Here is a 25,825-nt window from a genome sequence, read left to right on the forward strand (position 1 = left end):
GCCGGCCGGTCCCAATTCACTCCCTACCCCTCCTCTTACCCCTTGGATCTAACCCTCCAGCGTTTGCGGAGCGAACTGAGTAATGGAGGATGACACACTAACTGCTAATGGCATTACAACTGGCATCCGGTCTCTTTTCGCTCTTGTGTTACAGCAACAAACACTATTTTTGTATTTGTTACTATATTAGGCTATCCTCCTCAGAAGCACAGTCGGAGCTCTAGGAGAACATTGCACTATTTTAGCCAGCTTTGGTCATCATGAAATATCCTTTAAAAAGAAGTCTGCAACGCTCACAGTGGGTCTAAATCCAGTAAATATAGCTATCTAGACCCAGTGGATCAATTTAGATTAATACTGAACTGTTTATCTCTCACAATGATCCAAATATGACTTGACTCCTTTATGGGAATGTTTTATTTTACTGATGTGTGGGTGAGATCTTTTCTTCGTCTGAGTTATGTGAATTCCATCATCCCGAATATGATCCTCTTGGCCTATGTACAGCAGCTAGATACACAGCTGGGAGGCCTCACATCAACAATCTCAGGGAAGAGAGAGAGCAAAAAATGTTTTCCTTATTTCGTGCAGCAGCAGCATGTATTTTTCCCTCCCCACATTCATCTGTGAGCTGCTGAGATCCGGGTTGTTCTCGGCATTCTTTCAGTGCCAGGCAACACCATGGAAAGAGAATGATATGTCATCCAATGTCTATGGGCAGCACAGTGTGTCTCTGTTTTCTCCAGGCTTCGTTGGGACTCTTTGTTTTGTTGTTGTGCAATAATCGCACGGGACAGGGTTGAATAGAATGGAGGGAAAGTCTGGGCAGTCTGCTTTGACATTCAACAATCTTTGAAAGAAATGGTCTACAAGGACACATTATAACAGATTAGAAATAATCATTTGAAAGGCTTAATCGAATTACAGAAACGACTAAACTGCAGTCGAACCACTTGATTTTCTGTGAAGACGAGGGGTGGGAGCATAAGACTGACGATAGAACTTCCTTTCCAAGAAAGGTTTTAGCAGTTCTGGAAATATATATGAACTTTCTGTGCACTATGTAGGGAATTGGGTACTATTTGCGACGCACTCTCTGTCTTTAGTCACAGGTTCTAATCTGGCCTCTCTCTGACCTCCATAAGACTCTTGTTTCAATGTTGACTTTATATTGACTAGTTCCCCAACTGTAAAAGGGAACTGAAACTAAATACTCCAGAGATAGTGTGAGAAAGTTTCTCTGGGTTCACTGGATATGTTGATCTACTTGCATGAAAGTTGATGAGGGGTTTCTGGTCAATTTTGCAATTCTTGCATTAGTTTTGATCTTATTCCTCCCCCCCAAAAAAACATTTTGTCTGTTTGTTTAGTTAGTTTTTCCAATTTTGTCTCGTTTGCTCTACAGACTGGTCTCAATATCCGCGGTGCTGCTCGTGGCAACGTCACTTCGCCAAGTTTACCTTTAACAGTTGCACTGTACCTACAGTGCATCTGTTAACATAGCTAAGACTTCTGAGTCAGTTTGTGCCACATAATAATAAAGTCACTCGGTGTCTGGCTTATCTAAGAACCTGAGCCTCATCAAACTGAGGTTATCCCTGATTTAACTAGCCCGGTGTAACGAGTGCGCTGAGAGTCGGGAAGCAAGTTCAGGGAGTGAGTGCTTTAATAAACAAATAACACGTAGCACAAACAACGGCGACATGAAAACAGAGTCAACAACACCCGAGGAAAGAGCCAAGGGGAGTGACAGATAAAGGGAAGATACCCAAGGAGGTGATGGAGTCCAGGTGAGTGTCATGAGGCGCAGGTGCGCGAGACGACGGTGACAGGTGTGCGGGGTAATAAGCAGTCTGATGACCTAGAGGCCGGAGAGGGAGTATACATGACAGTACCCCCTCCCCGACCCCCGACACACGGCTCTAGCCGCAGGACACCGTCAAAGGGGAAGGAACCCGGGGATCAGGAGCAGACCGGTCACCCCTGTTGATGCACGAGAACCTGTCACGCCAGCTGAGGCATGGAAACCTGTCGGGTCAGCAGGGGCGCAGGAACCTGACGGATCGGTTGAGGCATGGGAGCAGATAGACATTTGACATTTCTTTGCTATGGTTCTGGTTCCTTCACAGTTTCGATAATAGTTAGTTGTTTCAGACATGCTGTATGTTAAGAAAGCGGAAGCCCAAACAAACTCTACTGATCTTTCTAACGACTGACTCCCCAAAAATGAAACGACAAAATAAGTTAACATATAAAAAGCATATTCCTCTTGATAGATACATGAATAGTAAAGTCTAGGAATGTTCAGGCCATTTCAGGAAGTCCTTACAGCGTATCCCAATCAAGAGGAAAAACAACAGTCCATCCATTAGTCTTAGTCTGGCTCAGATGCTAGTTTCCACCCATGTTATTGAAGACACCACTGCAGGGCTGAAACTGGGCTTCCATGATGGCCCCGGAAAGGGTCCACCACAGGGGAGCTGTCCCCCCGTCCCTCTTATATGACATCATCACAGATTGGACTTAGTAAGAGATGGCAGCACAGAGGCCGTTCTATTCTCTCAGGGTTCTGTGCCCTCACTCTGTGGCAGTTTACAAACAGGCAGCTGGCAGTTTAACTTGCCTTGGCGGGCTCCTTAGCCTTGGCCGCCGCCTTGGCTGCCTTCATTTTAGATTTCTTAAGTGCCTTCTCCTGCACTTCCTTCTCTTCCTCCAACTTCTCCTTTTCCTTTTTCTTCTCCTGCTTATCCGATTTGTACTTCCAGACTGGAGGCTCCAGGTGGCCCTTGTGCCTCTTCGTCTTCTTCGCCTTCTTGGGTGTTTTTTCCGCAGACTTAGTGAAGGTGATCGTGGGGATGCAGCCGTACGGGAAGACACTGTTCCGATTCGCCAAGGAATGGGGGAGGAAGTTCTGGACGCCGTTTGCAGCCGTTGAGACGACACTGCCCCTCCGCTTCGTGTCTGAGCAGCAGTTGGCAAGCAAGAGGGAGGACGACGCCGGCGCCGGCGTGAAGGAACACTTCACACCGTTACTATGACACACGGAGCTCTCCTCCAGTTCCTTGCTGCTGTGCTTTTCCATCAGCTCCGGCACAGCCAGCCGCCGCTTCCCGACCTCGGGGGGGCTGGTGGGGCAGAGTGGCCGGCAGCCCATGGAGACTAGTGGACTGTGGATGGACGTTGTCATCCTCACCATGTGGTCCAACACCCCATTGTCCTGAGGGTCGTTGGGGAAGCTGAAGGTCAAGCTGTCCTTCAGACGCTGGGTCAGGTTCTTGGGGGCCATGGCTTTAGAAGATAGGAGACAGAAGAAGATTACTTTATTGTCAATATAAGAATACATGCCAATTTAGCAGACGCTTTCATCCCATTAGTACAGAGACACTGAAATGTGTCTTTTTCCTTTATACCTACCCACCCAAGACACACACACAGCCTCCACACATGTGTCCGCTGCAATGCAGCAGCACCCCTGAAGCAGTTTAGGGGTTAAGTGTTATGCTCAAAGGCACAACAACAGGTGATGTAGCCTATTTAGGCTTGCATCCCTCCCCGATATATTTTTCCCAGTTGGAGCAGGGATTTGAACCAGCAACCCTTCAGGTTCTCGTCTCTCAAACCTTTAGCCACCAGCTCCTTCAGCTCGGGCCACTCCATCACGTAGCTATCGCAGAACTGTTCGGCGACGGGACACGCCTGGAGGCGACGGAGACGCTGCAGGACCTCGAAGCGACTTGTCTTTAGGGCCCAGTCTGTTATGCTTTTCCCTTTGACATCGTCCACTACGTTGATATCAGCACCTGGTAAGTGGTCAGGGAGAGACAGGGAGGCGGGAAATGTAGAGAGAGAGAGAGAGAGAGAGAGGGGGAGAGAGAGAGAGATAGACAGGGAGGAGGGAAATGTAGAGAGAGAGAGAGGGAGAGAGAGAGAGAGAGACAGGGAGGAGGGAAATGTAGAGAGAGAGAGAGAGAGAGAGGGAGAGCGAGAGAGAGAGAGACAGGGAGGAGGGAAATGTAGAGAGAGAGAGAGAGAGAGAGAGAGAGAGAGGGAGAGAGAGAGAACAGATGCATAAAACCTTGAACTGGGCATGATCAGATTTTCAGAAGGTAACTTGTATTCAAAGTCAGCATAATTGCCCCACCAAGTGGCCGTTAAGGGAGCACAAAATGGTGCAGCGAGATACAGAACAGGAGATTTAAAAAAAAAACACTATGAAATTTGTCACCATTTGTTTGCCTTGACTAATTACGAGACAGCATGACGATGGCCTTGAATGAATGAATGCATCTACAGTTTTGAGGCAGGAGAACCTAAGGTTTCCATTAGGGTTAATTGGTTAATTAGCTCCTCGATGTGTCATTGGAGTCATTATTAGCAGTGTCTATTTTCAGAGGCTTGTCCTCAACCATTCATTCAACACATTATAAGGCACGTCGGTGTAAGACATGAACACAGGAATACTCCCAACCAGCCGCGCCTTATGGAGAACGCTACGTAAATAAGGTAACATCATTTTGACCTGTCTTTGGCTTATAAACGTGTGACAGGTGAGACTGAGTGGGATATTTCCAGAGTCGCGCCTATGTCAGTCCTGGTAAATCCACTCAGGGCTAGCTAATCCAGCCTGTAACCCAAAACTGCTAGTCCCAGATCAGATAAGAAGATCCGAAAGGGAACTCCTTAGAAATCCTTCGATTTGTCCCTTAACTCAGCTAGGTCTGCGTCATCAGAATCTGTCATAACCATGCACTTGGTCTGTGTCTGAAATGGCACCCTATTCCCTATATAGTGCACTACTTCTGACCAGGCCATCGCTTTTTCTTTTTTCACACAGAGTTTTCATGGTAACCATAGAAACCATAGAAATAATGAATAAAAGAACAGTCATTCTGTTTCTACGTTGACAAATTGACAACCCATTTCACCCTAGTACCTGTGCATTTACTGTTTCGAGAACAAGACAAAAGATATGTTCGCAAATTGCCAGTGCGGAGACTGAGGATTTATGCCACTTGGAAAAGGAAAACCCACGAAAATAGCCCTTAGAAGATTTTCCCACCCTGAACTCAAAGAACTCCAATTCTTGATTTGACTGACTCCAGTCACTTACCGGCCATTATCAGGGAAGACACACAGTCCTCCCTGCCTTGTATGGCTGCCTTGATGAGGGCAGTGAAGCCTCTGATGTCCCTCACCTCCAGGTCTACCTTAGGGTAGTAGTTCAGGATGAAGTTGAGGATGGATATGTAGCCTGGGAGGTGGGGGGGGGGGGGTTATTAGGAACGTTGTTGTTACAGTACAACCACATAGAAAATAAACTCCAGAACACCGGGAATCTTAATACTCCACAGATTTACTTGATCTTGTATGTTATTATACACCTTTAACAAACATTTTCAGTACAACCTACATTTATGCTTCAGCAGTATGCTCCGCGACAACGGTAAAGGGATTTATTTTCCAGATACTTCCCTGATTGCAGTACTTTTGACCACCCAATCATAGGCCATGTTAGAGGTTGAAATGATATGATATAATCATCCCACCTCTTGCTCACCCAAGCGAACCATCCTAATATCGCGGTGCTTACCGGCCTGGGCAGCGATCATCACTGCCGTGCTGCCTTCGTTGTCCTGGTGGTTGATGTCTATCAGTGGACACGTATGTAGACCGTAGACGATGTCCACGTAGCCTCTGGAGACAGCCAACATCAGGCCGTTCTGACATGCGGTCAAAGCAGAAACAAAGACATGTGGGTATTAACTAGGTGTATGCTTTCATACACCAGCAACCGGCATACTTTTGCTCATCCTCCTTGTGGGACCGCTTACATTAAAACCAACACTCGAGTAACTGACATAGTGTCAGCTAACCCTCTCAGGGACTGGTCCACATCATGCCAGAGACCCAAGGACCAAAGGTTGAGAAACTCTGCTCTAATTTACAATATCTGGGGCCAATATGGTTTCGATGATAGTGGTGGGTAGTGCGAGGAACACCAGAGAGAAGTATTACACTTCTCTATTACACTTCTTATGTTACTATTGATCATGTGGGCAAGTAAGGTGTGTGTGTGTGTGTTTCTGTTTGTTTGTGCATCCTTACCCTGCCGTTGATGTCCAGCTCCATGACTTCTTCCTTAGTAACCCCCCTCTCCAGGACCCTCTGTAGGGTTTGCGCCTCGTTCCTGTTACAGGCCTCGTACAGTGTAGAGGTGGTGCCTCCTCCACCCCGCCTCATCTCATAGTCTGGCATGATGGAGTCCTCAGACACCAAGCTGGCCGTTTCAGACTCGTTCTGAGAGAGTTCCGAGTCCTCGGAGGGGCCAGCGCCCAGCTGCGGGTCATTTAGTGCATGAGCCATCGCTGGAACTCCAGGAGCCCCAAGACGAGGGGATCACACCCAATCAAGAGGCCTCCTCGGCCCCCAGAAGGATGGGGTCAGAACCTGTGGAGGTGGAAAGGACCCTGCCTCTGCCCTGCTGATAATGACCGCATCCTGGAGGATCTCTGGAGGAATGGACAGACAAACAATATGACTGTCTGGAGGGTCACAGACAAGCACACACACACGCACACACACACACACACACACACAATATCACTGTCACACTCGAGCATCACACAGAGACCTCTAATTCAGTTACACATTGTGAAATGACTGGCTCACTCAATTATGTGATGTAGCAACTGGCTCGCTCAATTATGTGATGAAGCAAAAGTCCTGTTCGTACCCTATTATAGTACGCTTGTCTTCCCTCTCCCCAACCATATCATCTGTTTTGGATCAGAGTGTTGTTTAACTGCTCATACAGCGTCTCTCAAACTTCTCTGATTCACAGTACAACAACTCAAATAAACCATCTAGCTGGCGTCTGCAGACATATATTGTAGAAGAATAGCCATTAAGGCTGTATTTACCCTACAATCAATGACCAATGTGACAACAAAACATTTTCTAATCATTAGCCTACATACTGTAGTTGGTTGACCCTCTCACGTCCATATCTTTCAATCAATCTTGATCCGTTAAATAGCTTGCTCCCGAGCATCCTTTTAAGGTTCTCATTGACCTGAGACAGCACAGTCGTAACTCCTACGTTTTCCATTGACAGCATGGTGTGAGTGTATGGACAGGTCCATTGATTGGTCCAAGTCCATGTGAGGTTCTAAAGTGGATGAGCCTCAACTCACCCCCTACCTGAAGTGAGCCTTAATGCCTGATTCATCTGAATTGCGTTTGTTCAGATATTTTCTTTTTCACATTGTCCTTCTCAGCACGGTTCCATCAACTATTGGGGATACGTATCCAGGCCAGTACAGCTCGACTAGGGCTGGCTCGCTTAGTTCCTATGGTGTGAATCAGGCTGAGGAGAACCTGAGGAGGACCTAGCCCCACTAGGTGTGACTGACAGGAGGTGATGTAATCTGAGCCATTACGGCAGTCAGAAATTGTCGGCCCTCTTGTCCTTCTGCACTGTGCAACCTGACAGCAGCGGCGGATTTAGGCACAGGCGACATGGGCAGACGCCCAGGGCGGCATCTTGCCGGGGCGGCATGGGGCGCCCACCCGCCCGCCCGCCCGCACAAAAAAATAAAACAGAAATAAATGCATAAATGCAAAAAGAAAAACAATATACAAATATATTCCGAATGGTGACATTTGCGCAATTGGTTTTCTATTGCTCATTTGCATGTCACGTCAATGGTATCATGTCACCGTGTGGAACTGTGGGTCAATTAACCTTGTCGGAGTGGGCGCCCTGATTCTAGTTTGGGAGATAGGCAGGCTACTGCCTGGGCAGGTATCTCACTCAGAAGTACCAGATGTGGAGGGGATGGGGGTAGGTTGACCTCAGGTCTCCCCACTGGAAGCCCGAGGTAGGGGGAGCGTGGGGAATCTATCAAACAGAGTACCTCTAACTTTGTACCGTACTAGTGCAATTAATAATGCAATTAGTTGTGAAATTTAGTTTGTGTGTTTCTTGTTTGAAGTGCAATAGTGTAATAATCTGGTTCTCTTCTTTCTAAGTGTGTTATTCTATTTGTGTATTTGCGTGATATAGGATTTGTGCAATTTAGTTTTATTTGTGTGTTTTTTGTTAGCACCAGGGTAACAGTGTAATAATTTGATTATTTTTTTATTTGTTCTATTTGTCTTTGTTACTTATTTTTGATAGTCATGAGTCGTATTTTTGTATATATTTGTATATTTATATAGTTGTAAATGTTATGATTATTTATTTGTGTTGTTCCAAATATCTGAATAAGAATGCCAGTTAGTGCAGAATGGTGCTTCTTTTTGTTTGTTGTGGGGCCCCCCTTCTTGTTTGTTGTGGGGTTTGTCCAGGGAGTCATACAAGCTAGAACCGCCATTGAGAAGATAATGTTTGGTAACTGGCTTGAGGCCTAGATATCAGGACACCCTACTGGGAGACTTGGTGCTTGATGATTGATCTTGTACTGAGATTAGTGGACATAGATATCAGATCTAGTTCCGTTTAAATAAATCCTTGGGGGTTTTAACTTCTTCAGGATCGGTGAGTCCCCTGACGTTGAGCTAACGTAGGCTAATGCAATTAGCATGAGGTTCTAAGTAACACGAACATTTCCCAGGACATAGACATATCTGATATTGGCAGAAAGCTTAAATTATTGTTAATCTATCTGCACTGTCCAATTTACAGTAGCTATCACAGTGAAAGAATACCATGTTATTGTTTGAGGAGAGTGCATAGTTTTGAACATGAAAAGTTATTAATATACCAATTAGGCACATTTGGGCAGTCTTGATACAAATTTTGAACAGAAATGCAATTGTTAATTTGATCAGTCTAAAACTTTGCACATACACTGCTGACATCTAGTGGCCAAAATCTAAATTGCAGATGGGCTGGAATAACACGATGGCCTTTCTCTTGCATTTCAAAGATGATAGTACAAAAAAATACAAAATAATGGTTGTTTTTTTCCTTTGTATTATCTTTTACCAGATCTATTGTGTAATATTCTCCTTCATTCCTTTCACATTTTCACAAACTGCAAAGTGTTTCCTTTCAAATGGTACCAAGAATATGCATATCCTTGCTTCAGGGCCTGAGTTACAGGCAGTTAGATTTGGGTATGTCATTTTTGGCGAAAATTGAAAAAATTGTCAGATCCTTAAGAGGTTTTAAGACCCTCGCTGAGCACACATTTGCTATAAGTCTGTTCTGTAAGCTCGTCTCTCTTTTCATTTCCCCTGAACACCAGATGTATTTTGTTGTTTCCTACCCCGCAGCGGTTGGCTTTTAACAATATACATGGTCTTAGTCTACTCATTAGTCTAAAAGCTTCCTTTCAGTAGGATCTAGTTAAAACACAGAGGGGAGCACTCTACCTCTTCTAATCCCACAAGCCTTTGCTTTCATTCCTCTGCTGTTCTGTCGTTCCTCTCAGAAGAATGAAGATCAGTATCGCTACAAGCCCCCCTCCTCTCTCTCTCTCTCTCTTTCTTTCTCTCCAAAAACTTCCACTGAAAAATATGATTTGATTAAGTTCTCTGTTCTGTTGTTTATCTGAACAACAAACTGTGGAAGGAGAAAATAGGTTATAAAGGTAACAACAAACCACAACCAGTGTTGCCTCTGATAAACTCCCCAACAAACAGACTAGTGGGACCATGACCTTTGACATAGTTATAAATCAACCCACATCCACCACACGTCCATGTCTCACCATAAAAAGTCTCTATCCAATAGGGTATTCTCCTCTTGTTCCTTTGTTTACTCCCTCTCTCTCTCTCTCTTCCTGGGTCAACACTGCATTAGCATCCCCTCTTCCTCCTCTGTTCCTCTTTTCCTCTGGGATCTTGGAGGAGTCCCAGTGACATCAGACTCGTGCTTCTCCAGCTATAGACCACTCCAACCTCCTCCTCCTTCCCTCCTCACACGGTGTGCCTCGCTCTGCTTGGCTTGGCCACTTAGCCTAGGCTGCCCGATGCATCACCACCACCATGCAATCCTCCTTCCAGGTCTTTACATAGACACTGAATGCTAAGTCAGGCAACAGGCAGCCTGAAGCTGCTGGTCTAATTTAGTCGGGAGGCAGCATGCTCTCAGCTCTCATCCCGATTACAGGAGATTTACAGGAGGATTAGAAGGCAAGGAACAACAGCAGGAGGAGCAGCTCTCCTGACAGGCTGGCAAGGAGCAGAGCAGGAGGGACTGCTCTCTTTCTCTTTCTCCCTGTTTTTTACCCTTATGTTGCATATCTCTTTTCCTGGTCTGCTCTCTTTCTCTGTCTTTGAAAGTTATTCTCCATCTCCATCTCCCTCTCTCTTTGTCTCTCCTCTTTTTTTCTCTCTCTCTTTCTCCCCCTCTCCATCCTATTCTTCTCCCTCTTTCGTTGCCATTCTCCATCTTTCTCCTTCTGTTAGCGCTAGCCTCTCTAATGGTCTAATCCATTTGAAGGGACAACAAACTAACCCTGCTGTTACTGCGAGCCAGGGGCCTAGTCAGTTAATTGTTCCAAAAATGGCATGCAAAGGACACACACACACACACACACACACACACACACACACACACACACACACACACACACACACACACACACACACACACACACACACACACACACACACACACACACACACACACACACACACACACATACGCACATACGCACATACGCACGCACATATAGAGGGAGGGAGGAGCACATACCCACATTCACACACAACATAATTGTTCACAGAAAGGTGTCTGCTATAAAATGAGGTAACATGGACGATAGGTTACAATCACTTGAAATGATACACAGAAGATGCTTAGAACTGTGTTTTCAGTCCCAATAGTATGCAATTTGTCGTCAGGGTGTGTACCAGCCTAGCAGAGAGCTTACTGACTAAGTAAGTCTGCCCCTTACTGGCTGTTTGCAGAAGCACAATAGAGCTCCAATACAGTTCAAAATGAATTAAATCTAATAAAATGTCATTGGTCGCATACACATGTTTAGCCGATGTTATTATTAAGGGTGTAGTGAAATACTTGTGTTCCTAGCTCCAACAATATCTAACAATACACAACAATGCACACAAATCTAAAAGTAAAAGAATGGAATTAAGAAATATAGAACAATTAGGGTGAGCAATGTCAGAGTCCGGAGTATCAAAAATAGAGTAGAAAGTAAAGTAGAAATGCTCACTAACTGAGATATAAACACATTTGTGCACAAAATATGAGCGAAATAAACTTTTGTGCCATGCAACATTTCTGGGATTTAAAAAAATGTCATCTCATGAAACATGGGATCAACACTTTACATGCTGTGTTTATATTTTTGTTCAGTATATATATATATGTGATGGAATGTATAGACATTATGGACAGTATGTGGACAGAATATATATTATATCTGAAGAATAGATAGGATAGAATAGTATATGTACAGAAATAGTTGAATCGGATGGCATTGACTACAATACAGTATATACATATATATTGGGTAAAACAGTATGTAAACAGTACTCAAGTGACCAGTTAGGGCCAGTGCTACATGTGTTTCGAAGCATCCATGTCTTAGAAGCACTAAAATATCCCTGAGTGTACAGTTTAAGGGCACCGTTGAGCTGAGCCTTTTAAAACAAGCCTAAGGCAAGGACATTATCCACATCCAAAGGTACCTGTGCTCTCTGAGCTCTCTGCCCCTCCTCTCACTGACAACACTAATGCAAGGACACCCACATTTCTATAACTATGCCTATCATAGCGAGCTCTTGTGAAAACCCCTGTAGCCATACACATAAAACAAACGACAAAAATCTGTCAGATATCGTCGATTGAAGCATCTGCCTGGCATTAAGAGTTCATTAGACAACAGACTGCTGTTGCAGGAAACACTAAGGGCTTCCAATCTCTGTCAATCCTATCAAATGTCCCTAGGCCCATTGAAGACGTCTCATAGCTTATCAAAAGCTGCCTTTGGCGTTTCTGTCAGATCAACTTTGCAGTACCAGTGAAATGAACTTTCAAGACATCAACATGCTGTAATATTCACTAAACTAAAAGCTCCATAGAACAAGAAGTGGTAGGCATTTATACAGTAGGAGGTATGTTGGAATATTAGGTTGCAACATCTCAGCCAGTCATTCGAGGCACAAAGAGATTCAGAGAGATTCACATGATGCCAGAAAGCACAAGTTCCCAGGTGCTATGGTGCAACGGTTTGTAGTCTGGATTTTGTATCCAGTGATCAGAGTTCAAATCGTAGCAGGACCTGACTGGTTTGACAGACAAGAAGAGAAATATCATTTACATTTTTAGTCATTCAGCAGACGCTCTTATCGAGAGTGACGTTCAGTAGCAATTAGGGTTAAGTGCCACGTTAACAGAATTTCCAACTAGTCGACTCGGGGAATCCAACCAGTGACCTTTCTGTAACTGGCTCAACACTCAAAAACCGTTAGGATACATGCCGCGGTTACACCCCCCTGGAGTCAATTGATGGTAGACTTTTGTCCGGTAGTGTATATATATATATATATACATTTCCTGAGCCTTCTTATATATCCTATATATAGGACAGACACATCAAAACCTTATTCCTTATGAGTTATTTTATTGTCTTTTTTGCCATTTCTGAATGTCTTATTCAATGCGTTTTATGGGATATAGTAGTAACGTCCAAATTCAATATTTTATATTTTAAAGGGCTCCTAAAAATGAAAAAATCAAATACCTAAATGATCCATGGTATGACCTTCTTAAAACAATTCCATATGTCAGCTTAGAACCCAGGGTCAGTCACTACATCCCCCAGAGAAGAGAGAAGGGAGTGAGGGAGAGGGGTCAGAGAGACCGGGGGAATGAGAGCGGGGGAGAGCGATCAATGGGGTGGGCGGGGGCGAGGGGGTAGAAGCAGAGCGGAGGAGACATCAAGCCTCACTATCAGACTTTGAATCCAGTGATCTGAGCTCGAACCTCAGTGCAATCTGCCTGGCTTTTGCACCTAAGTGGAAATTCAAAACCTGAATCCCATCGCAAATGGCACCCTATTCCCTATGAAGTGAATGAATTTTGACCCGGGCCTGAATAGGGAAGTGCACTATATAAAGAACGAGGCGCCATTTCGTGCAAACCCAGAGAAGAGAAGGAATGACTGTTGAAGAGACGACTAGCTCAGTCTGTGAGAACACAGACCCATGTCATGAAAAACAACATGCCTTTCTCCACCTCTTAGAAGGGGAGGTTGAATTACAAAAGATCAGACTGCAACTCCACCCAGTACCAGACAGGGGCAGCAGAGCATAGTCCACATGCGCCAACCATGTAGTCTATGGCCGCAACAGTTGGTTACAGCTCATGTCCACCAGAGGCATCAAACTCTTTGGAGTTAAGGAGGAAGTCATTCATTGTCAATGGAGCCGTCCGCAACGCTACGTTGGGGGTGCCACACTAGGCTGCGGTACATTATGTGTACCGCATGCATTCAATATTTTCAACCCGCGGGCGGCTTTAGCGCGCGGTGGTACAAACGGAAGTACACACACAGACTCCAACTAGCTAGCTTTTAGCTAGTTGCAAAGAGATGTAGGTGTGTGTCAAGTACGGACAATGTGGGCGAGACATCTGGCAAATCAAAATGCATATGCATCTGGTGGACATTGGGTATGAGAAACTAACTGAAAGATTGGAGATTTTACTTGTCCTATGAAGAAGATTAAATCCAGTTGAACATGTGAATTCAATTTATACTTTTTCAATGGATGACATTTTTATAAACATCTTCCAAACCAGACATTTCCTGATGTTCCCTTCCATGCTGATTCATTTGTCTGGATGCAAATTCTTTCCAGAGTCCTAATGAATATTGAGGTTACAAAATGGGGAAGTGCCTCGGTGTGTGAGAGTGACAGAGTGAGTGTGTAAGTTGATTTCAGGTTCTATGATGTACTGAATCCAGCAATCCGAGTTCACATTTTGTACCTGCCTGTCCTTTGACCTTAATGAAGTAATGAGCCCAAACTCACAGAGTAGGAGGGAGACCAGCCTGGTCTCATAGACCTCGCCATCACGGTTGACAACTCCCCAGTGCAAAGAACCTTGGCGTGACCATGGACAACACCCTGTCGTTCTCTGCAACCATCAAAGCAGTGACTCGCTCCTGCAGGTTCATGCTCTACAACAGCCGTAGAATACGACCCTACCTCACACAGGAAACGGCGCAGGTCCTAATCCAGGCACTTGTCCTCTTCCATCTGTACTACTGCAACTCACTGTTGGCTGGGCTCCCTGCTTGTGCCGTCAAACCCCTGCAACTTATCCAGCCCGCTGCAACCCGCCTGGTTTTCAACCTTCCCAAGTTCTCTCATGTCACCCTGTTCCTCCGCACACTCCACTGGCTTCCAGTCGAAGCTCGCATCCACTACAAGACCATATCTGCTTACCTACGGAGCAGCAGGAGGAACTGCCCTTCCCTACCTTCAAGCTATGCTCAAACCCTACACCTCAGCCCGAGCACTCCGTTCTGCCACCTCTGGTCTCTTAGCCCTCCCACCCCTACGGGAGGGCAGCTCCCACTCAGCCCAGTCCAAGCTCTTCTCTGTCCTGGCATCCCAATGGTGGAACTAGCATCTCCATGAAGCCAGAGTCCCTGCCCATCTTCTGAAAGCATCTGAAACCCTACCTCTTCAAAAGTCTTAATTAAATAATACTCCTCCTCACCTCGACCCCCCCCCCCCAAAAAAACCCCCACCAAAACAAATTTAACCAGCACTTGACCCACCCCCCTAGCTCTGACTCTACTGATAGCTACGTTATTGCCTGTGATATGGGGTTGTCTCACCTAGCTATCTTAAGATAATGCACCAACTGTAAGTGGCTCTGGATAAGAGACTCTGCCTAATGACAAAAATATAAATGTGTAGACTAGACGTAACATAGTAAATGTAAATACGGAACATTTTGTATCATATGTTAAGTTTGGTATGATTATATAAGACAGAAGGTTACTTAAGTCAAAATCGAAATAGGGTGGTTGGGTTCGCATATAATGCAAACGTCTAGCAACCAAAAGACTGGCCGTTCGAATCTCATAGAGAACAAGTTTAGCTAATTAGCAACTTTGCAGCTACTTACTGCTTTTTAGTTACTTTGCAACTACTTAGCATGTTCGCTAACCATTCCCTTAACCCTGACCTTAACCCTTTGACCTGAATCCTAACCCTAACCTTAACTTTAACCCGTAACCCTGACCCCTAGCCTACATTATGTTGGTGACCTAGCTAACATTAGCCACCTAACCAACTAGCTAAAGTTAAACAAATTGGAATTCGTTAACATATCATACACTTAGAAAATTCATAACATATCGTACGAATTTCAATTTGTAACATACTATGCAAATTGCAATTCGTAACCTATCATACGAAATTAATGATGGACATCCTCAAATTAATACATACTATAAGAAATGTACCATATCATGCTAATTGGTGTGTCTCGGATGAACTTTTACTATGGTACGTTTACCCCTGATTCCAGGTTGGTGAGATAGAGAGGGAGGGGTCTGGGGATAGAAAGAGGGGAGAACTAAGTTTAGCCACAGTACTGGTTCTAAAGACAGCTGTGTGCATAGCTAATATTAGACTGTTGGCAGTTTCCAGCACCGATCTTAACTTTGCTAGACTCCTCTCTTGCAGGGATCTGCTAGATTATTTTCAGCTATGTGCCTGGTTGACAGCCTCTTCCTCCTCACCCATTCCTCTCCTTGTCACCCACGTCTCTCCTTTCTCCTCCACCCCACCTTCATAATTCCTCCTCTCGTTCTGAAGAGCAAAGCCCAAAGTTCTATCGCTCTACAGCATCACCAGTGAAGAATGAGTCTGTTAGAGAAATCAGCCCCATATTTGTCCATGCCAAGTAGGCTCTGGCAGTGGAAGGGCGAGGAACTAGTGTTTGGAGTTCTTGGAATGTGTGTGTGTGTGTGTGTGTGAGAGTTTGGAGTTCTGCAAGGAATAACGTGTGACTTCCTGACTCCAGGCTAGATGAGAAGAGGGAAGAATCAGTGGTGTGACATACATTTGGATAGTCTTAAAGTTATTAGGATGTGTACGTTCGTGTGTGTGTACCTGAAGCGCTATAGTATTAGTATCTGAACACCGACTGGCACAGGAGGCGATAGGGATAAATGAGACACATAATTGGATAGACTGTTTAGGCACTCTTTCTCCAGCGGCCTTAATGAGGAATGTTATTTCTCTTGTTTTTGTTGTAGGTTTTAAACATGCAGGTCAAACATTTAGGCAATGATGTCATAATGTATCTGTATTGTGCGTTTATATATTTTTATTTGGTTTTCATGTTTCCCCCACAGCTTCCCCTGCTGGGATCTCTTGATTGGGCCAATACTGACTGATTATTCATAATTATGACCACCTGTGTGTGGTATCGTTTTTGTGACATTGATTGCCTTTGCCATGGCACGGTGAAGAAGGGCTTATACCCAATGTTCGTACGACAATAAAAATGTACCTTTGCATTTATTCACCGGAGTGCTGTCCTATTTATGTACTGTGGATTATATATACGAGGATTCAGCACCCAACCTAAATGTACTCGTACTGTTCCGAGGCCGTCATTGTAAATAAGAATTTGTTCTTAACCGACTTGCCTGGTAAAATAAAGCTAAAATAAAAATAAAATAAATAAAAAATATAAGGTGGAGTCTAGCACCTTGTTTATCTTTTCACAGGAGGTGTCTACCAGGCTGATGGTGTGGTCAGTGACACTTTGCTTCTCGAAAGTCCAATATCTTGAAAACCTGAGTGCTGACACGCAAAACATTTTGGACTAATGAAAAAAATGCCAAAATATCATTTTTTGGGGGGGTGGATTTCCCCTTTAACCTAACACCGAGCAACCTCATCAAGTTGACCGGCCGTCTTGGTGTAATGGATAAGATGTTTGCTTGACAGCTGCTGGATCTGGGTTCGAGTCTCTCCTGGGGCTATCCCCCAAAAGTTCACAACATAGGGGTCAGAAGTGGACTGGTGCCTGTGAGTCAGAGTACTTAAATCAACAGTCTATTCACTAATAAGTAATAGTTTTGCCTAGGCCTAATTCTAAAACAAATCAAGATCTCATCAAGACACTCATCTGTATACACAGTGGAGAACATGACCGGTTGGTGAAGCATAGGAACAGAAAAAATACACAAAACAAAACAACTGTATAAAAATGATGAATCTTGAGGTTCTAAACACTGCATCCATTTAGCGGATCAAACCGCAGATAAATGACATGGAATAATTAAAGATAATAAACTTTCACTAGCGAACTGAATCAATGTAACTTAACATGAAACTGGGCTGTAAATTAATGCCTGAGCTTGGAAAAACGGCAATGATTAAATACACAACTTTACAAGGGAATGACTGTATAGACAATAAGACACACATTAACCCTTGTGTGGCGTTCATGTTTTTGTTATTCACCCAATGTTTGCGGGTCTGATGGACCTACAACATTATTGGGTTTTTAAAACAATACAGCCATAAAATACAAATACTTCATTCTTAATACTTAGATGTTGACTTACAGTTTGGACACACCTACTCATTTCAGATTTTTACTTGATTTTTTTACTATTTTCTACATTATGAATAATAGTGAAGACATCAAAACTATGAAATAATACACATGGAATCATGTAGTACACAGAAAAGTGTTCAACAAATAAAAATACAAGTTACATTTCAGATTTTTCAAAGTAGCCACCCTTTGCCTTGATGATAGCTTTGCACACTCTTAGCATTCTCTCAACCAGCTTCGTGAGGTAGTCACCTGGAATGCAATTCAATTAACAGGTGTGCCAAAACAAATTAAATGTTAATTTGTGGAATGTCTTTCCTTCTTAATGCATTTGAGCCAATCAGATGTATTGTTACAAGGTAGGGGTGGTATACAGAAGATAGCCCTATTTGGTAAAAGACCAAGTCCATATTATGGCAAGAACAGCTCAAATAAGCAAAGAGAAATGACAATCCATCATTACTTTAAGACATGTAGATCAGTCAATCAGGAAAATGTACTTGCTTGGGCCAAGAAACAGGAGCAATGGACATTAGACCGGTGAAAATCTGTCCAAATTTGAGATTTTAGGTTCCAATTGCCGTGTCTTTGTGAGACGCAGAGTAGGTGAACGGATGATCTCCGCATGTGTGGTTCCCACTGTGAAGCATGGAGAAGGAGGTGTGATGGTGAGGGGGTGCTTTGCTGGTGACTCTGTCAGTGATTTATTTAGAATTCAAGGCACACTTACTGTAACTAGCATGGCTACCACAGCATTCTGCAGCGATATGCCATTCCATCTGATTTGAAGAATCTAAAATCTAAAATGTATTTGAATTTGTTTAACATAGTTTTGATGTCTTCACTATTATTCTACAATGTAGAAAATAGTAAAAATGCAGAAAAACCTTTGAATGAGTAGGCGTTCTAAAACCTTTTGACCGGTTCTGCATATATATTTTTTAAGACACATATTGATACTATGTGTCAGTGGTGCCTCCTGTCAATGATTTTAGAGGGCGGGGTAATGATGACTGAGGGCGGGGTAATAATGATCACTGTCCAGATCCATCTAACACGTGTAATATATTCAGACACAACGCATCCCTGAGTACCTCTGGAGGTGGTCAGAAAAACTGATCTCAATCAGATCAATCAGATCACAAAATCAATCAGATCACAAAATGCATCTTTAAATCATGTACACCTGTCAAAAAATGTGGGCACACCCAGAACGTGGACAAGATCAAGACAAACGACACGTCGGCACCTAGGATACAAACAGGGCTTTTGTGGATACAGGCCATGGTCCCAACAAGCGATGACAACAACCAGTTGCATGTGCAGGCAGAGGCACCGTGCCCATAGGGGGAACAGGGGCCAGATTTTTCAAATAACATTATTCATTTATTTTCTCTGTAATACTACTAGCCACTTGATAATGTTATGAAGCTCCCAACCTCATAACTATCTACCAAGACGCCATCCTCATATATTTTGTGCCCCCTCAGATGTTTGAGGGGCATGACGCCCCTGTGTGCAGGACTAGAGGAATGTGTACTAATGCACACGGACAAGAGCTTGTTGTTGTTGCATTGTCCAGAAGGAACCTGCAAGTAAGCATTTTGTTGGACGGTGTGTTGGCCGGTGTGTTCTGTGTGTATCCTGCACATAACACTATTAAAACTTGAAACTAGGCCGTTTCCATCACACCCGGTGGGTCTCAATCTACCGTAAATACACCATCACCAAGCACTTATCAGGCCAATCTCTCACTGCAGAATAGCAACAACACTAGGCTACTGCTTCTCCCTGCCTGTGAATCACTTATCTGAGAACACATCTGGGGTTGACTAAGTACTTGAGTGTGTGTGTGTGCGCGCGTGTGTGTGCGCGTGTGCGTGCGCGTGTGTGTGCGTGCAGTCTGCAGAGTGAGTCCACTGTTACTGTATAATCAGTGACTGCGTAATCTAAATGGAGGCATCCTGCACTGAGGGGCAGTGTGCTGCAGTCCTTATTTGGGCCTGTCCTGACCCTTTACAGTTCACCCAAACCATGTGTCACACCCTCAGACAAGGGGAGAGATAAAGAGAGAGAGAGGGCCATAGGGACGAAGAGAGTTAGACTGTCAGGAGCAGTAGAGAAACTGAGAGAAGAGAGGGAGGGGAGAGAGCTCGAGGAAACGAGGGATTGAAGTAGTTAGGGGAAGTGGGGGACTCTAGGAAGTGGGGTGGAGGAAGGCAATGATGAGAGGGGAGAGACAGACAGAAAGAGGGAGGATGGGTTTGGGGATGGGGAGGTGATCATGGACAGCCAATGACAACAAGGCAGGAGAATGTTGAGGTAAAATAAGAAAAGAGAAGAAGAAAAAGGGAAGAGAAGGTAGAAAGAGAATGCCCCAGGGCAGTACATCTCAGCGTGGACCTAACAGTACACTCCCTGTCCACTGAATTAGCCAGAGGAGGAAGGGGGAAAGAGAGATTTTCTGGACAGAATAAAAGAGAGGGGGATCCAGTGGTCAGAGAAAAAGAGAGAGGGATCTACTGAACAGAGGAAAAAGCCACTCGGGAGAGGAAAAGAGGAAGGAATCCATTTGGGAAAGGAAAAGGGAGAGAGTGAAGGATCTACTGAATAGAGGGGGGAAAAAAGGGAAGGATGGTATTTTCATCCAGAGGGAACCCTGTATAGAGGGGACTAGGTGACCTGAAGAAGAGACACTGTGAACCACCACCTGTGTGTGTATGTGTGTTTGTGTGTGTGAGGACAGGACTGAGCTCATTGCAGCAAGCCTGGGCACACTCTTAGTCCCAGGCAGCGTGTGTGTTTCGTGCATGTGTGAGTGTTCCAGCCAGGCACGCTCCAGACAACAACATGTTCTCCTATTCAAAATGTAATTGTTTATGTGTATGCGAGATCCTCTGACTCACGCTCAGTGTGTGTAGGTGCGTGTGTGGTGTGTGTGTCTGAGTGAGTGTGTTTATTGTGTTTGTGGGCGTGTGTGTGTAGTGTGTGTGTGTGTGTGTGTGTGCGTGTGCGTGTGTGTGAGTTCCTGTGGCTCAGACCAGGCCAGGACGAGACAAGGCAGCGGCTCTAAACTCTGGCACCGTGCTTTGTAGGAGGAGAGGTGAAGGAGGGAACAGACAGAGAGAAGGAACAGTGGAGAGGAGGGGGAGAGAAACAGGGAGAGGAGGAGTGACAGACTGTGGAGGAAAGGAGGAGGAGGAAAAACCGTGGTGAACTGAGGAAAGGAAGAACGGCAACAACAAACAGAGGGAGGACTTACAGGAGGAGAAAGTGAGAAAGGAAGAAGGAGAGAGAGCAAAGTAGAAAAGGAGAGGTTTTTGAGGGAAGAATGAAGGCGCTTCAGAAGAACCAGGGGCGGACAGACCAGATGCTGGGTGCTATGGCTGACATGCTGACTTCCTTGGCATTGCCCAATCAACAGTGGGTGAGTGACATATCAAGTTTTGGTTGGTGGCAGTGTTGTTAATTGGTGTTGTTTTATTGGGTTGCGATATTCTCTTCACATTCAGCACTTCTTTGGTGCGTCCTAGAGATAAGCTAGAATAGAAATGGATTGTAGTCCAGAAACGTGTGTTGTAGTTCAGAAACGTGTGTTGTAGGCCAGTGCAATTATAACAGGTTATTTGTTTCTTATGGTTTTGGAAATCTCTGTTGTAGATTAAAATGACCAAATAGGTCATACAAGTTAATCAAAGACAGTAAAGTTAACTAACTGATTTCATATCAGGAACATGAACCCCTGTTCATATGTGTGAATGGAGACAATAGTGCAGACTTTATTTTTAGCAATTCTAGCGTCTTTGAAGTGTCCAGAGTTTCCAGTACTCTAATGGCATGACCCTTAACCCTCGTCTGTTATAGAGATTAGGTCAGACAACATCAGATGGACTGTTTACAATGCAAACACATTCCACAGATGAGATTGTGTGTGTGTATATGTGTGTATGTGCGTACGCACGTGTGTGCGCATATTGGCATGACCCTTAACCCTCATCTGTTAAAGACAATAGGTCAGACACTCCTCAGATGGACTGTTAACAAACATGTTCCGCAGATGAGAGAGAGTGTGTGTGTGTGTGTGTGTGTGTGTGTGTGTGTGTGTGTGTGTGTGTGTGTGTGTGTGTGTGTGTGTGTGTGTGTGTGTGTGTGTGTGTGTGTGTGTGTGTGTGTGTGTGTGTGTGTGTGTGTGTGTAACCCATTATAATCCGATCAGTCATTGACATCAATAACATTCTCAACAGGAACACCAAGCTACATTTGGACTTTAACACATTTTTTGATAGCTTGACTCTTAAGGATAACTCTTGCTTAAGGCAAGTCACACAAACAGACGGGCAATAAGGACAGAAAGGGACAGAGAAAGACACCGAGAGGGAGGGAGTGATAAAGAAAGAGTGGGTGAGAGAGTTCAAGAGTGAGAGACAGGGAGAGAAAGAGCAATAGAGAGACAGGAAGACTAACAGAGATAGACAGAGTAATAGGTAGAGAGAGCAAGTAGGATACGTGAGAGTGTATGTGCCTGGTTGTCTCTCTTCAGTGGTTGGGAGGAATCTTGGATGTGTCTCAGCCACAGGAATTGGAGTAGTACTGATTAAGACATCTCCCCTTAAACAAACTCATGAGATTCTAACTAAGGCTTCCCTCTCTCTCTCTGTCTCTCTCTCTTACCCTCACTGCCTCTCTGTCTCACCCTCCCTTCTTCCCTCTCTTGCTCCTTCTCTCTCCCCCTCCCTCTTTCCCTCCTTCCCTCTCCCCCTTTATATTTCTCTCTCCCACTCTACCTCCCTCCCCCTCTCTCCCCTCTCTCTCTCATGACTGTTTTATAAACACACAACTGCTGTAGGCCTTTACATGGAAGCCAGTCAGATGCTAAATGAAATCAAAACGGTGTGTTACAGTGCAGTATCAGACACGATATGTCATGTGTCAATGTGCAGCGGTTAGGACGGAGTCAGGCGCAGGACACAGAACTGAGTAAAAGACGTACTTTACTCAAAAAAAACAACAACATTTCCATGAAGAGAAAACACACCATCTCAAAGAAGTCTTGAACACTAAACATAGAACAAACATGCACAAAACCATGTGGGAACTAGAGGGTTAATTAGGGAATAAATTATAACATAATGGGAACCAGGTGTGTACAATCAAGACAAAACAAATGGAAAAAGAAATGGTGGCAGCTAGAAAGCCGGTGACAACGGCCGTGGAATGCCGCCCGAACAAAGAGAGGCACCAACTTCGGTGGAAGTCGTGCCGGTATCTCCCCCCGACGCGCAGCTCCTGTAGCGCGCCGACACCGGCCTCGGGGAAGACCTTGAGGACGAGGCGCAGGGCGATCCGGGTAGAGACGGTGAAATTCCTGCAGTAAGGAAGGGTCCAGGATGTCCTCCACCGGCACCCAACATCTCTCCTCCGGACCGTACCCCTCCCACTCCACGAGGTACTGAAGGCCCCTCGCCCGATGCCTTGAGTCCATGATGGCTCGCACAGTATACGCTGGGACCCCCTCGATGTCCAGAGGGGGCGGAGGAACCTCCCGCACCTCAGACTGCTGGAGAGGACCAGCCACCACCGGTCTGAGGAGAGACACATGGAACGAGGGGTTAATACAGTAATCAGGGGGAAGCTGTAACCTATAACATACCTCGTTCAGTCTCCTTAGGACTTTAAATGGCCCCACAAATCGCGGACCCAGCTTCCGGCAGGGCAGGCGAAGGGGCAGGTTTCGGGTCGAGAGCCAGACCCGATCCCCCGGTGCATTACACTGGGTCCTCACTGCAGTGGAGGTCGGCGCTCGCCTTCTGTCGCCTGATGGCCCGTTGCAGGCGCACATGGGCAGCGTTCCATGTTTCCTCCGAGCGCCGAAAGCCTTCATCCACCGCAGGTGCCTCAATCTGGCTCTGATGCCACGGTGCCAGGATCGGCTGATATCCTAGTACACACTGGAAAGGGAGACAGGGTAGTGGAGGAGTGGCAGAGGGAGTTTTGGGCCATCTCTGCCCAGGGGATGAAAGCCACCCACTCCCCCGGCCGGTCCTGGCAATAGGATCGCAGAGCCCATTACTCTGGGGGTGAAACCCTGAGGTCAGGCTGACCGAGACAATTGTGGTGTTTCAGTGTGACAGAGAAAGATTCATCACGAAATCCACCAATAGGAGTGACCACGACCGTTGTGGAACGGGTAGGGGTTGTAATTTCCCTCTGGGCAGGTGCCTAGGGGCCTTCCACTGGGCAAACACCGAGCAGGAGGAAATGTAAACCGTCACATCCTTAGCTAAAGTGGAACACCAGTACTTCCCACTAAGACTGTGCACTGTCCGACGGATACCAGGACGACCAGAGGAGACGTGTGGCCCCAACAGATCAATCCATCACGGACATCAGACGGAACGTACAGACGCCCAACTGGACACTGGGTGGGAGTGGGCTCCGCACGTAACGCCCGCTCAATGTCCGTGTCAACCTCCCACACCACCGGTGCCACCAAGCACGAAGCCGGATGCATGGGAGTGGGATCCGTGGACCGCTCCTCTGTGTCATACATCTGGGACAATGAGTCTGCCTTAGCATTCTGGGAACCTGATAGGATTAGGAGGATAGGGTGAAAACAAAAACATGGCCCACCTTGCATGGCGAGGGTTCATTCTCCTCGCCGCCCAGATGTACTCCATATTGCGGTGGTCAGTCCAAATGAGAAAAGGGTGTTTAGCCTCCTCAAGCCAATGGCTCCACGTCTTCAGAGCCCTGAAAACAGCCAACAGCTCCCGGTCCCCCACATCATAGTTTCGCTCCGCCGGGCTGAGCTTCTTCGAAAATAAAGCACAGGGGCGGAGCTTTGGTGGCGTACCCGAACGCTGAGACAGCACAGCTCCTATCCCAGCCTCGGACGCGTCCACCTCTACTACGAATGCCAAGGAGGGATCAGGATGAGCCAACACGGGAGCCGAGGTAAACAGAGCCTTCAGGTGACCAAAAGCCCTGCCCGCCCCAGCTGACCCCTGCAATCGCACCAGTCCCCCCTTCAGCAAGGAGGTAATGGGATCTGCTACCTGACCAAAGCCCCGGATAAACTTCGGGTAGTAGTTGGCAAACCCTAAGAACCGCTGCACCTCCTTTACCGTGGTTGGAGTCGGCCAATTACTCATGGCTGAAATGCGGTCATTCTCCATCTCCACCCCTGATGTGGACAGGAAATGGCTAATTCTCTCCTCATGACCCTCCTGCGTTATGATACATAGTGGAGCTGTGACCTCCCTAATCAGGCCCAACCCCAAAGGACGACAATCTAAGGCATGTACAGGGAAGGGCACATCAACAGGAACAATAGGGATCCCTAATCTAAGTGCAAATGAACGGCCAATAAAGTTCCCAGCTGCGCCTGAATCTACTATCGCCTTATGCTGGGAAATTCTATACATACACACATGTGCGCAATAGGGAGCTCTGGGTGAGCCGGGTGCCTACTCACCTGGGATGATCCACCAGTGCCCTGCCTGCTGCCTCGACTCCCTGGGAAACCTCTCCAGCACCGACCAGCAGTGTGCCCTCTGCGGCCACAGGTGGTTCAGGAAACGGCCCCCCATCCGGTCACCCTTAGAGCAGCACCTCCGAGCTCCATAGGTGTAGGATCGGAGGTGCTGGGGGATGGAATGGACGGACCCCAATCCGGACATCTGCGGGTGGCCAACAGGTTATCCAGCCGGATGGATAAATCCACCAGCTGGTCGAGGGTAAGGGTGGTGTCCCTGCAGGCCAGCTCCTGACGAACATCCTCACGTAGACTACACCGGTAATGGTCGATCAGTGCCCTCTCATTCCATCCCGCGCTGGCAGCCAGGGTCCTGAAGTCCAGTGCGAAGTCCTGTGTGCTCCTCATCCCCTGTCTGAGATGGAACAAGCGTTCCCCCGCTTGGGAATAAATTATAACGTAATGGAAACCAGGTGTGTACAATCAAGACAAAACAAATGGAAAAAGAAATGTAGATCGGTGGCAGCTAGAAAGCCGGTGGCGACGACCGCCGAACGCCGCCCAAACAAGGAGAGGCACCAACTTCGGCGGAAGTCGTGACACAATAAATAAAAATAGAAGATTCAAAGCTCAGAAGCTCATTAGAAGTTCAGAGTTCCCAGCATTGAGAATCAACTAACCCAGCTAACAATTCTAGAGAGAGAGAACGTTTTTGTAATGTTACTCATAATGTTCTCCTGTTTGTTCTCCTCTATGCTAGCAAAATCCTTATAACCTTT

The 25,825-nt window shown here is 45.8% G+C and overlaps 2 protein-coding genes across 4 annotated transcripts in view; one reads left to right on the forward strand and one right to left on the reverse strand.

Annotated features, from left to right (window-relative positions):
- Nucleotides 1-2,500: 2,500 nt before the first annotated feature.
- Nucleotides 2,501-6,363, reverse strand: LOC135527593 (photoreceptor ankyrin repeat protein-like). Its single transcript, XM_064956083.1, has 5 exons — nt 6,106-6,363; nt 5,591-5,720; nt 5,111-5,251; nt 3,621-3,800; nt 2,501-3,288 (listed from the first exon to the last, which is right to left on the reverse strand). Exons 1-5 carry the CDS (start codon nt 6,361-6,363, stop codon nt 2,615-2,617), a joined length of 1,383 nt encoding a protein of 460 aa, XP_064812155.1. The 3' UTR covers nt 2,501-2,614.
- Nucleotides 6,364-20,580: 14,217 nt separating this feature from the next.
- Nucleotides 20,581-25,825, forward strand: part of LOC135528488 (rho guanine nucleotide exchange factor 25-like) — a 133,507-nt gene continuing 128,262 nt past the window's right edge. For all 3 annotated transcript variants that reach the window (XM_064957601.1, XM_064957602.1, XM_064957603.1), the window contains exon 1: nt 20,581-20,999. In XM_064957601.1, the coding sequence (XP_064813673.1) occupies nt 20,904-20,999 (96 nt within the window). In that variant the 5' untranslated portion in view covers nt 20,581-20,903. The remainder of the gene's footprint in view (nt 21,000-25,825) is intronic.

This window comes from Oncorhynchus masou, chromosome 33 (assembly GCF_036934945.1).
Source record: "Oncorhynchus masou masou isolate Uvic2021 chromosome 33, UVic_Omas_1.1, whole genome shotgun sequence".
Taxonomy (NCBI): Eukaryota; Metazoa; Chordata; class Actinopteri; order Salmoniformes; family Salmonidae; genus Oncorhynchus; species Oncorhynchus masou.